The sequence below is a fragment of the Thermoascus crustaceus genome (assembly GCF_041956765.1).
Source record: "Thermoascus crustaceus strain CBS 181.67 unplaced genomic scaffold VTN00scaffold_7, whole genome shotgun sequence".
Taxonomy (NCBI): Eukaryota; Fungi; Ascomycota; class Eurotiomycetes; order Eurotiales; family Thermoascaceae; genus Thermoascus; species Thermoascus crustaceus.
In genome coordinates, this window is record NW_027192533.1 from 1,718,171 (window position 1) to 1,731,051 (window position 12,881).

At 51.1% G+C, this 12,881-nt stretch overlaps 3 protein-coding genes across 3 annotated transcripts; 1 reads left to right on the forward strand and 2 right to left on the reverse strand.

The window, feature by feature from the left end:
* Positions 1-49: 49 nt before the first annotated feature.
* VTN00DRAFT_9588 (uncharacterized protein) lies at positions 50-4,500 on the forward strand (the record flags this gene model as incomplete). Its single annotated transcript, XM_069436564.1, has 2 exons — positions 50-144; positions 207-4,500. 2 exons carry the CDS (start codon positions 50-52, stop codon positions 4,498-4,500), a joined length of 4,389 nt encoding a protein of 1,462 aa, XP_069285173.1.
* A 1,162-nt stretch (positions 4,501-5,662) lies between these two features.
* Positions 5,663-7,069, reverse strand: VTN00DRAFT_9589 (uncharacterized protein; the record flags this gene model as incomplete). Its single annotated transcript, XM_069436565.1, has 2 exons — positions 5,663-6,984; positions 7,051-7,069. The coding sequence occupies 2 exons, from the start codon at positions 7,067-7,069 to the stop codon at positions 5,663-5,665; spliced, it is 1,341 nt and encodes a 446-aa protein (XP_069285174.1).
* Positions 7,070-7,861: 792 nt separating this feature from the next.
* VTN00DRAFT_9590 (uncharacterized protein) lies at positions 7,862-8,258 on the reverse strand (the record flags this gene model as incomplete). The annotated part of the gene is made up of 2 exons (XM_069436567.1): positions 7,862-7,990; positions 8,049-8,258. 2 exons carry the CDS (start codon positions 8,256-8,258, stop codon positions 7,862-7,864), a joined length of 339 nt encoding a protein of 112 aa, XP_069285175.1.
* Positions 8,259-12,881: the final 4,623 nt, after the last annotated feature.

Consider the following 12,881-nt stretch of genomic DNA (forward strand, 5'->3'; position numbering starts at 1 on the left):
TTTTGTCCAGCCTCCGTCGCTTTGCCATGCTCCGCGAGTGACAACTGCGATGCAGCCTCCAGAAGCTGCGCAGGTCGACCTGGGCAAGGCCCAGGTCATTGACCGTGTCCCGAAAGTCATCAAGGAACTGAAGTTTGGAGTCCTGTACGTTCATCGTCCCCGGTTGTGTTATTATGACGGCTCCAGACTGACGCGCGACCGACCAGCTCGAACGACGACATCGTCAGCCAGGCTGTCGTCGAAGTTTCCGACAGAAAATTGTTCGACCTCGAGCGTGAGAGAGCCGTCGTCCCCAATGGCCCGCTGGATGCGCGCATGGGCATCTCGAGCAAGACCGGAACGTGCGAAACCTGCGGTGGCGCCCTTCAAACCTGCAACGGACATTTCGGCCATGTGAGGCTCGTGCTGCCGGCTTTCCACGTCGGATACTTCAAGCGCATTATTGGCATCTTGCAGATGATATGCAAGGAATGCTCACGGATCCTGCTTCCCGAGTCGGAGCGCCGTGCCTTTCTGCGAGAACTACGTCGTCCCGGCCTCGACAATCTTCGTCGCTTGCAGATCACCAAGAGAATCAATGACCGGTGCCGGAAGACTCGCGTCTGTGGGGAGTGTGGTGCCATCAACGGTGTGGTCAAGAAGGCGGGATCGAGCGCGCTCAAGATCACCCACGACAAGTTCCGCGCTTTCAACGCATCTACCTCCGTGAAGAAGGTTCCTCCTGCGAGCAAGATCGTCTTTGATCGCTCCTTTGAGGAAGCTAGGAACTCTAATCCAGATGTTGAGAAACACTACAAGAAGGCGCAGGACGACCTCAATGCTCTTCGCGTCTTGAATCTGTTCAAGGAAGTGACCGACACGGACTGCGAACTTCTTGGTTTGAACCCCAAGGAGGCTCGGCCGGAGATGTTTCTGTGGCAGTTCATACCAGCTCCACCTGTCTGCATTCGCCCTTCGGTCGGTCAAGAAGGTTCTTCCACCGAGGATGACCTGACTGCGAAACTGGGAGATATCGTCCAGAGCAACATCAACTTGAAGAATGCGTTGCTGAAGGGAGCGCCAGTCCAGACCATTATGGAATGCTGGGATTACATGCAGCTCCAGATTGCCGTCTACATCAACAGCGATGTTCCGGGTCTCAACAAAGCCGACTTTGGAAAGCCAATACGAGGTCTCTGTCAGCGCCTGAAGGGAAAGCAGGGAAGATTCCGTGGAAACTTGTCAGGAAAGCGTGTTGATTTCTCCGGACGTACTGTCATTTCCCCTGATCCGAACTTGCGTGTTGATGAGGTCGCTGTTCCGGAGCTCGTGGCGAAGAACATGACTTATCCTGAGGTGGTGTCGAGGTACAACAAGGAGAAGTTGCAGCAGAGAGTGCGGAACGGAACGAAGAAATGGCCTGGTGCCAACTATATCACCAAGAAAGGGCAGACATTTAAGGTCTTTTTGAAGTATGGTAATCTCAACATGATGGCGGACCAGCTGCAGGAAGGCGACATAGTCGAGCGACACATCGAAGACGGAGACATCGTTCTCTTCAACCGTCAACCGTCCCTTCACAAGCTCAGTATCCTTTCTCACTTCGCCAAAGTGCGCCCGCATAGAACTTTCCGTCTTAACGAATGTGTCTGTAACCCTTACAATGCCGACTTCGACGGAGACGAGATGAACTTGCATGTACCCCAGACTGAGGAAGCCAGGGCGGAAGCCATGGAACTCATGGGTGTGAAGAATAACTTGGCTACGCCGAAGAACGGAGAACCGATCATCGCTGCCATTCAGGATTTCATTAGTGCAGCCTACATGCTAAGCAGCAAAGAGAATTTCTTCGACAGAAGATCGTTCACCCAGCTTTGCCTCTACATGCTTGGCCCAGAGACTCGGTTTGATCTTCCCCCGCCTGCTGTTCTAAAGCCGCAGATGCTTTGGACCGGCAAGCAGGTTTTCAACATCCTTATGCGTCCGAACAGAGACGACCCAGTCCTTGTGAATCTGGATGCTGCATGCCGAGAATTCAAGGCACCTAAAGATGGCCGACCCCGAGACCTGGACCCCAACGATGGCTGGCTGTGCATTCGCAACTCAGAGGTGATGTGCGGTGTCATGGACAAAGCCACAGTTGGTTCAGGAAAGAAGGACTCGGTTTTCTACGTTATGCTTCGTGACTTCGGCCCCGCCGTGGCGGCTGAAGGCATGAACCGCCTTTCAAGGCTTTCTGCGCGGTGGTTCACCAACATGGGTTTCTCTATCGGTATTACGGATGTCTACCCCAGTCAGAAACTGATAGACTCAAAGAACTACTTGGTCGAGACGGCTTACGCCCAGTGTGATGAAGTCATCGCTAAATTCAAAGCCGGTACACTCGAAAAGTCCCCCGGTTGTGATGAACAGCAGACTATGGAGAACCAGATTTCTGGTATTCTCAGCAAGGTCCGTCAGCAAGCTGGAGACGAGTGTATTGCTCAGTTGAGCAAGTGGAACTCGCCTTTGATCATGGCCACATCTGGTTCGAAGGGTTCGAGTATCAACGTCTCTCAGATGGTTGCTGTCGTCGGACAGCAGATTATTGGAGGCCAGCGTGTGCAGGATGGATTCCAAGACAGAACCCTCCCTCACTTCCCCAAGCATGCTCGCCAACCCCCGTCAAAGGGCTTCGTCCGGAACAGTTTCTTCTCTGGACTGACGCCTAGCGAGTTCTTCTTCCACGCCATCTCCGGTCGTGAAGGTCTGGTTGATACAGCCGTCAAGACCGCAGAAACCGGTTATATGTCTCGTCGTTTGATGAAGTCTCTTGAGGATCTTTCGAGCCGGTACGATGACACGGTCCGAAACTCGTCCTCGAACATTGTCCAGTTCCAGTACGGAGATGACAAGCTTGATCCTGTCGACATGGAGGGTAAAGCCAGGCCGGTTAACTTCGACCGGACTTTCACCCATGCCGAGTCGACAACGTATGACAACAACGAGCGCAGTCTGCTTCCATCGGAGATCATGGATATCTGCGAGGAGATGCTTGCGCCGCAGCGGGCGAAGCTTGTACGCAAAGACCTCCTCGGAAACGAGCTTGGTTACATGGACAGGAGCGACCACGGAGTCGACCAGTTTGAGAGTGCCCGTGATTTCCTCGAATCTATCCAGAGTTACGTACAATCCAAGGCTGACCGCCTGATCTCTCGTGGTGGAGACAATGATCCGTCCGATGAGAGAAGCCAGAAGGGCCTCAACCATACCGGCAAGCTGACCGAGAGAACCTTGCGGGCCTTCATTTCATCGTGCTTGACCAAGTACAAGAAGGCTCAAGTCGAGCCTGGCCATGCTGTCGGTGCCGTCGGTGCCCAGTCGATCGGTGAGCCTGGAACCCAGATGACGTTGAAGACTTTCCACTTTGCTGGTGTCGCCGGTATGAGTATCACCCAGGGTGTTCCCCGTATCAAGGAAATTATCAACGCCTCCAAGGAGATCAGTACTCCTGTCATCACCTGCGAACTTGTCACCAAGGACAGCATCATCGCAGCCCGTATCGTCAAGGGTCGTATCGAAAAGACCTACCTGAAGGACATTATCCACTACGTCAGGGAGACCTGGACGGCCAAGGATGCGTTCATCAGCATCAAGATCAACTGGAAGACGATCAGCGACCTGGCGCTCGAGCTCAATGTGAATACCATCCTGAATGCGATCAAGAGACACAAGCGCTTCAAGGCGGAGGACATCAAGTTCCGGCACTCCAGATCTCACATCCACATCCACGTGGACCAGGATCCGGCCAGCAAGATGAGCCTCTCGAAGACGGAGATCGCCGCGACCAGCATGGACCCCTTCCTCCGTCTCAAGCACCTCAAGCGCATGCTCCCGGAGATCCAGGTCCTCGGCCACCCGCAGGCCAACCGCGCCATCATCCGCACGGACGAGACGTCGACGACCAACACGATCCTCGTCGAGGGTTACGGTCTGCGCGAGTGCATGACCACCCTTGGAGTGGAGGGCCACCGCACGCACACCAACAACATCATGGAGATGCGCGACGTGCTGGGCATCGAGGCCGCCCGTCTGACCATCATCAGCGAGATCAGCGAGGTCATGAAGGACATGGGCATCGATCCGCGCCACATGCAGCTCCTGGCCGACGTCATGACCTACAAGGGCGACATCCTGGGCATCACCCGCTTCGGTCTCTCCAAGATGCGCGACTCGGTCCTGCAGCTCGCCTCGTTCGAGAAGACGGCCGACCACCTCTTCGACGCCGGCGGCGCCGGCCGCACCGACCTCGTCGAGGGCGTCTCCGAGTGCATCATCATGGGCAAGTCCGTCTCCCTGGGCACCGGCGCGCTCGAGGTCGTCCGCAAGTTGAACTTCTACGAGGGCCAGATCGGTCCCAAGAAGACGGTCTTTGAGGACGCGTGGTCCGAGATCGTCGAGGCTCCGCTCGAGGCGAAGAGGTTGAAGAGGAGGAAGAGAGCGACGGCGGCTGCTGCTCCTGCTGTTGCTGCTGCCGCTTAGACTCTTTTCAACCGACCTTGGCGTTTAATCCTTTCCTTCCTTCCAAAAAAGTTTGTAAGGGTCGAGCCACGGTATACTATTTCTATATCAAAAATTAGCATCATCTTAGGCGTTACGTTGCGTTGCGTTGGATCTGTCGTGGTGGCGACGTCTTCGTTCTATTCTATCTTTTCTTGTTTTTTTTAACCCCTCTTGCATACTAGCGAAGCCGTCTTGTAGGGGGATTGACTCTGTTCTGTATATTTTTGCGTCATGTTTATTATGTACTTCTACGTTACTGTACTTGGTGGTTTCATGCCGACAGCCCAAGGCAAGGTCGTATGTACCTACTTACTATTACTATACTACTACTTGCTGATTGATAGATAGATAGGTAGATTAGGTAGGTACAGAGATAAGTGGATACATTTTACACTATTCTATCTACACGTATGTAGGCGAAAGGCGAGAAGGGGCGATCTTCATAGTAATCTAATTCCGTGACAATGCCTTTCTTTACCCTCCTAATGATCTGGTCACTGTCTTCGTTGACCTCCAAGCAGTATGTATGTCTAACGTATACAGTGGACTGTTGGCTGAAAATCTCTTATTTTTTTATTTGCTTTTACTCAACTCCATCACAAACACAACATCCCGACGGAGATAGACATGGGTAGATGGATGGATGGATAGATAGATAGCCAAGGCATGCATGACTAGCTGTCTAAATACAGTACATACAACTCAACTGCACTGGACTGGATACATGGAAAATGTCAGAGTCTCAGAATCGAGCCTCCAGGAAAATCTGCCGAACAAGCCATACCAACATCCAACAGACCACGGAACAAAGGAGAAAATGGTGAAAAAAAATGTGGCCTGGTCCGCTATGGCATGAAAAATCTCCTCTCGCTCTATCATATCGCAGAGAGAAAGGGGATAAAGTGAAAAAGGAAAAGAAAAAAAAACCTAGCTCATACATATCACGATCAAAATGAACATCCCAAAACCGAGCCAAAATAGCCTGGTCCACTTCCCAAGCCATGCCCGAGCCCGCTATGCGCCGGTCATCCACATTTCCAAGCAAAGACAGCGAGTTTTCGCACAGAAATGGAAAAGAAAATGAAAATAGATACAGTCAAGGTGTAAAAGACGAAAGATAGTCGCAACCAAAACATTCCAACTACTGCTTTATCTCGTTCGAGTCATCGAAAGGACTCGCGCCTCTTCGCGAGGACGCGGTGGAATGTCTGCTATCTTGCCTTTGGTGGCCCGACTGTTTGGCTGCGTGCGAAACCGCCTCCTCGAGAAGGCGATTCGTACCCTGACTGCTTCGATGACGGTGTGTAGACGTGCGTTTGCCGTCATTGCTACTGCGGGCGGATGAGACGCCAGAGTCCTCTTTGGTCGCCTGCGAATCCGCAAAGGGACTCTGCGTGATCGACGGTGAGTCTTCAATCACTGTGGGAGCTCCCGACTGGCGGGAACGCTCATGTGGGTCCTCCTCGTCAGACGAGCTGTCGTCGAACCTAGAACTGTCGTTGTCTAGCTGACGAGCGCGAGAGTGGGAGGCAGTAGACTCGGTCTGCGACTCGGGACGGTCCCGGGTCATCGCAGCGGTTGGAGCCGCAGGGAAATCGGATGCCGTTGGGGCCTTATTCTTTGACTTTTTGAGATGTACGCTGACGGGTTTTGCGGTTACTGTCCGTGCCACAATCGAACTGTTGGAAATACCAGCTTTGTTGAGTTGCGCTTCGGTGATCGCCGGTACAGCTGGAGCATCCGGTGCGGTCACTTTGACGGCAGGTGTGTTGGTACCCGACCGGACACTGACCATCGCAGCCTTGCCTCTCATCGCTTGCTGAGCCGGCATCGGACTGACAAAAGCGGTGGTTGCAACACTGCTCCGCGCCAGACTGGGACTCAGACTGTGGCGGCCATCCGATATGCCCGAGTACGACGAATCGCGGAGATCACCCGGCATGAAGAAGTGCTGATCCGGGCTGGCCCCTGGAAGTGGTGGCACAGGAGGCACGAGCGTCCCCGGGGTGTCTGGAGGCGAACGGTTTGTGACACCGGGAATGTATGCGATCTGGATGACATTCGAGGCTCGAGTGAGGACGGTCGAAGCGATCGATGCAACTGACTTTCTCGACTGTACACCCTGACGGGTGTTGCGTTTCTCGTACTCCTGCTGGGCATAGGCCTTGCGCTTCTTCCGGACAAAGAACCACCACACGAGGAAGGTCACGATGCCAACGAACGCGATCCCGCCAATGACTCCTCCGGCGATGGCTCCCCCATTGGTACCTTCGCCCTCCGGCTGGGAGTCGGGTTTGGCTCCACCTACGGTGTTCATCTTCACGCAAGTCATCGTACCACAGGTGTCGCAAGACCGGCTGGTCATCGTGCATGTCTCGTCAGATGCACATGGCGGGCAGGGAGGCATGGTCGCGGGACACTGCACGCAGCGTCGAAAGATCGACCGCGGGGACCATTGGTAACCTGGAGAGTAAAAATCGGGTAAGCCACCGCCCTCAAATACGTCGAAAGGCAAGGCGCGCAACATACCATTTTCGAAGGTGGACATGATGGGCAGTCGACAACAGAGGGGAACAATCGAAACAAAAAGTTTTGAGGTATAAGAGTTGAGAAGATGGGTCGTCAAGGAGGTGAAGGAATGTGGAGCCGATCAACGGCGCAAATGAATGGAGAAAGCGAATGGGACAAAGGAGCGACGAGAGAGATGTTCCAATGGACGTTAAAAGCTTCTTCTCCAGTCGAAGAGCGATGTCGTGAAAGAGTGGGAAAAACGAGCGGACGAGATCGATGGTGATCGGTGGGTTCTGAACGCACAGGCTCAGGTCGCAGTGATCATGGTCTCTTATTTTTTGTCGGAGAGTCGAAGAGACATCAAGACTCGCGACAGACACAGCTGGGTCGTGCGAAGCGCTGACGTCGCTGGCGGTCGATGGAGGAGAGAGCCTTGGGGATCACACTGACAAAGAACGGCTGATGTCACTGAAAGGGGAGGAGCAGAAGGGCCTCCCGCGGCCGTGAACCAGCAGCAGAACAGAAATTGAAGATAAGGATAAAGACGAAAGCCGTCTCGCGGGGACGCGCGCACAAGAGATGGAGACGTCGAGGGGATGGCTATGGCGAGAGAGGGATCGGGATAAGAGAAAGAGGAGGAGAGGACGAGGTGGAGTCCAGGAGCCGCACGGGTTCCTGACCCGTTCCTGGCGCTTCGGGGCACGCGCCGCTCCTTGTCTCCACGCCCGACGCTATCCCAGCCCTCGACGCGCAACGACGACGCCTGATTTATGCAAGTTATCTCTCCATCTTCCTTGTTTTCCTGTCCGTGATCGTCGATGCTGCCGCTCTATATCGTGCTTATCGTCGCTGACGTGACGGGGAGAACATCCGTCTGGCCCGGAATGCGTCCACCGTGATCACTGCCATACTCGAGCATCTCGATGAGTCGATCATCTCTACCCACAGGACTGTGTGTCTTACCGTGCGGAGTTAGAATGGTCAACTGTCCCTGAATATCACGGATCGGATTGCACAGAGACGGAGTGAGGCGTGTATCCCACCGCAACTGCCGAGTACTCTGTGCTCTCTATCTCCATGGACTCCGTATAACTCCAGATCGAGCGAACCGCCGGGTTGTGCGCCGCGCCGTCCGGGTCGTGTCTGGAGCGTTCCTGGCCAGAATCAGCCGTCGTCTCCTGGCCGCGTCGCTGGCGAGATTGCACTGACCCGGTTCTTCGAATCATACTCGCTCGTTTAGCCCACGGCTCCCGCTAAGGATCCCCCCGTCGCTCTGGGCAGAGCCACCTTGTCAAACCGCCGTTTGCCTGACCCGGGTAGGATTCCTGGGACAGTCATCCTGGCCCAAAGCCACACACGGACAGGCGCATCGTCGTGCAGAGTAACATTATCATTTACCAAGTCAGTCAAGGTCTGTACCATACTACGCATACCTGGGTGTTCATATCATCCACGTCATCAGGGGCGGGGGCAAATTCTGGAAGCAAGGCGACGGAACTGAACAAGGAATTAATACCCGCAACTGGCAAGTATGAACCACGTACGGAGTACTCCGTATGGGGTGACAGATACGGAGTACGGAGCTCGGGTGAACATGAATCAGGCCAATTTCCGCACCACTTTTACGTTCATGCAGCCACAAGAGTCAAAAGTCCAGACCCTTCAGGCCAAGATTTCAGACGCGATCCGCTAGTGGCCGCAGCATGGACCTAACGGCATAAGGCTGGAGATCGGCCAGGTATGGCGTTGTGACGGTCAGGTAATCATCGATCATCTCGACTACCGAGTATGCCGCGCAGGAAAACACTTCTATGAATAGGTACATGCCTGCCTAATCCGGCACAAAGAAATATCGATCTTCCCGAACTTGAAGAGTATCAGTTTGCGTGGATTTCCTGGAAACGGGGTCAAATACGTTGGCAGTTCAGTCTCGATGGAAACTCTCCATTGAACTCTATCTGGCCATCAATGCAGAACTTCAACTATACTGTCGTGGCAATACCCAGCAAGCAGAACCCAGAAAGTAGCCAGCAAGTTAGCGCTAACACATAAAGGTCAAATCAATATTGTGATAAACGCTGATCTTGCACCTCGCATTACTTATTCAAGGCTGCCTGTTCAATCTGCTGCTATCAACGCATACATACCGGTAGATCTAATTCCCATCAACAAGAGATCAGCAGTTCCTCTTCTAAACCATACCACCCGTAAGATTCTCTTTGTCTGTCTCGCATCATAATTTGTTCCAAGCTTCTCCATACAGCGAATCTCCGGCGTCGCAGTGGTAACTGTCTGTAGCGTATTCTCTGCTTATGCGCCATGGCCGTAAGCAGTAAGCAGTGCAGTAAGCAGGCGGCTTCCAACTTGCCTAGAATGGACATCTGTTCGGGCTCGTGGAAGTATATTCATTATTGATCTGTCTTTGGTCGGAATAATAGACCGACCTTTTCGGAGTCAACAACAGTAAACAGATAGCTGCCCAAGTCACAACTATGCTATATTCCTCATTTTTGTTCTACTGCACATACGTGTCATCGATCGGGTATCGATAGGAGGCCATCCCTGCTTCCTTTCTGGCTCTCATCTCACCTCACCGCCTCGCTTTAGTTCTGGTGATACTGTACATTACCTGCATACCTAGGTATATATATATATATTCTGCCGCTTTTGAGGGGGAACTCATCGCATTAGTTGGAAAGTGTTGTCTTACAAAAGGACGAGGTATTTCTTTTCTTGACATCAATGGCACCGTGCAATAATAATAATAGCATCAGGTACAAACTTTAGTTATGATCAAAGTTAGGTATTTCGATCCGTATATAGGTACCTAGGTAACTACCTAATTCTACAGTATCAGTATGAATCTGGTAATTTTTTTTTTTTTTTACTTCCAGGTCTTGGTAAAAGAATTGGAACTCAATTCTATCCTTCTTACCATGCATTTATTCACTGGATTGCCAACGCTACAAGAGAACCATGGCCGCATCTCCATCTCTTAATCATCATTTCGCGGGTTGCAAAAAAGACTCTGGCACTCTACAATAGGTGAATGGATGGATAAATGAATGTCCTATGCAGCTAGCCCTCTTTCTCTGTCTAACTAGCAGTACTTGGCAAATTAGAACTTGAAACGTCACATTCTACCTACTACCACTCTGTGACAATAATAAAAAAATCGCACGGTAATTGCGAAGATTCAGAAGCATGCTGGCTATTCACCGGTTTGGTTCTGAAACGGTGAGGTAAGCAGACCCTGTACTACTAACATTATTAGGTATGTATTTCAGAAATAGACATGAGAGTTGAATCTCAAAGCAAGTTAGGATAGAATAGACAGCGCACTGGTTCGTTACAGATACCGTCATAATTTTTAAGCCAAAACTTCCGGGTAGATATGGTAGGCAGTACTCTAGCCCACGGAGCAGTCTACAGGTAACGGGACAGTAAATTGTCTCATCAATGCTTTGCCATTGAATTCAACTTGATTTGATTAGATGGAGCTTACTTGTTCTGCTATCAGCAACATATCTATCATCTATTTACTGAATAGACGTTCAAGATAAGACATCCTTGACTCTCATGATGGGTTTGGTTTGCATGTCTAACCAGCCAATATGCAAGCAAGCAGGCAAGCAACTTCATCAATTGCACGAGAACAGTAGCATACAGGTGCCTGTTGAGATAGTATAGAAAGTATAATTTTGTAAAGGACTCAAGGCAGTTTATTCAACTAGCTAGGCCTATCGACGAGTATACTAAATCTTAGAGAAGGAAAAGAAGTAGGGAGTCTGGCTGTGTGGGGAAGTACTAAGAAGGGCTGAGGTGCGCCAGGGTTGAGCCCTAGTGGGCTGCTCTTTGGGAAGGCAGTGGACAGCAGCAGAATGGCTGAGGGTGTTCGAGGCCTCCTATCAGCCCGTCACAAATTTCAGAGAAGTTGCTGATTTTGAAAAAAAAAAACCAAGAATTGGATGTGGAAAAACCTGACCTGATGAGATACAGTTATGAGGGAAATAAATGAGATCAGGAAAAAAAGCATGAGTGAGATCTTTCGAACGGTTAGATTGGATGAGGAAATGAGAGATACAACTCTTTAATTGGAGAGTTATCTCTGCGACAGTCATGACGTATGTACATATACTGTATATATACAGATGATCATTGGTCAGTTCTATGTGCTGAGGATTCGTCGGAAGTGGCAGGATGGAGATAGCATGGGATGAGAATAAATAAGCTAAGATAAGGAAAGAGCGGAGCAGATAACAGTAAATCAGATGAAGTTCCTTTCTGTCTGAAAAAGATTTGAACAGATATTGTTCTGAAAACCAGCCTGTTGGCAGTGAAGAACCGCAGTCTCGGAGTCAAAGGAATTGGACGATACGTCTCCTAGACTCCAATTCATAAAGACAGGTCACATCAGCGGCGGTTGACATTAACGCGGCCCAGAGCACTCCGCGATAGATGAGCAATACCCGCAGTCCATCTTCTGGAGTGATGGCTTCAGCGTCGGCTTGGGTGATTGGCGTCACTCTTTTTTCCAATGGGGGAACGTTCGTGCCTGAGGCCTTCTCTAGATCACATAGTATACGCCTCACTTCACATATCGCCTCTTGTTTGCAGTTATCATGCATCCAAGCGTCCACCTACCCACATATAAGTTGTCAGAATCAGAAGAGGAGCCAACCAGCGTAAGACCTTATTGGACCCTTACCTCGAACAACTGATGGGCGGGGGCTGCCCGTGCAAGAGGTATAGTGTCAAGCGTATGTTTAGTGTCGAACTTTTCAAGACCATCTCTGCTCAGCAGATCTTTCGAGATTGAGTACATCTCAACAGGAGTCGACTACTTTCAGCCACTCAAGGGATGTAAAAAGTGCTTGTGGCAGTATAATCAAGGTTTCAGAAGTTCGGGAAGCACTTTTTTCGCCGGTTTCTCTTCCTTCCTGATATGCCACTCGCGACTGCTCGTCGTTTATAAGTTCCTGGAGGGGTCTCAGGCTGTCAATTGGGAGATCTCGCAGTATTTTGAAACAGGGACACTTCGGAGGATCTCCAAAAAATCTGATCCAATTCTTAGGAGATTTATATCCAGAATGAGCCCAGGAGACTGTCTGGAGAGGTACTTGATTTGTGGTATAGTCATACTTCCTGGCCGTCGTGCGATTCGGATAGTAGTAGATGTGCCGTGAACAATGCCAGAGAAGCCTCGCCGATTTAGAAGCGACGTACTTATTCAACGCTATTGATATCAGGTTTTCATTCAAAGTAGCCCACGCTGGGCAAATCCCGCATAGCTTTGTAACTGCGGCGCGAACTTCCAACGCAGCGTATGGAACAAAGCGGGGCAGCCATGTAGTACCAAACGCAAGAGTAATGCCTGTTCTCTTTACCGGTGACATTATCGATGATATTTTCGATTGCTTAATTTCAGATACTAAATTGGCAATAAGCCGTTATCATCAGAAGAAGAACCGATGGGGAATGTCGTCCCAAGATCTCGCGTCCGAAAGAAAGATACGTCCGTCCAAAGGCAAGATTGTCGACAGTGTCTATACATATGAAAAGTAGACGGTCAGCTACCACAAGCGATATCTGAGAAGAGCAGACATGATTCCCGTGGGCAGGCAATTCATTCCTGAGAAAGGATGCCACTCACACTTGGTATGTATACGAATCCAGAAATCGCTGATAAACCCCTGCCATACCAAGAGTCGGGTGCTCACGAAATGAGTTGCGACGATATCACGTAGGCGATTGGGAGTCCTTGCGATACCCGGACAACATCGCAGTCGAAAGCGGCAGCTAGTGGAACAATCCCTTCAATGGTCCCGAAGGCTGACCCCGAAGCTCAA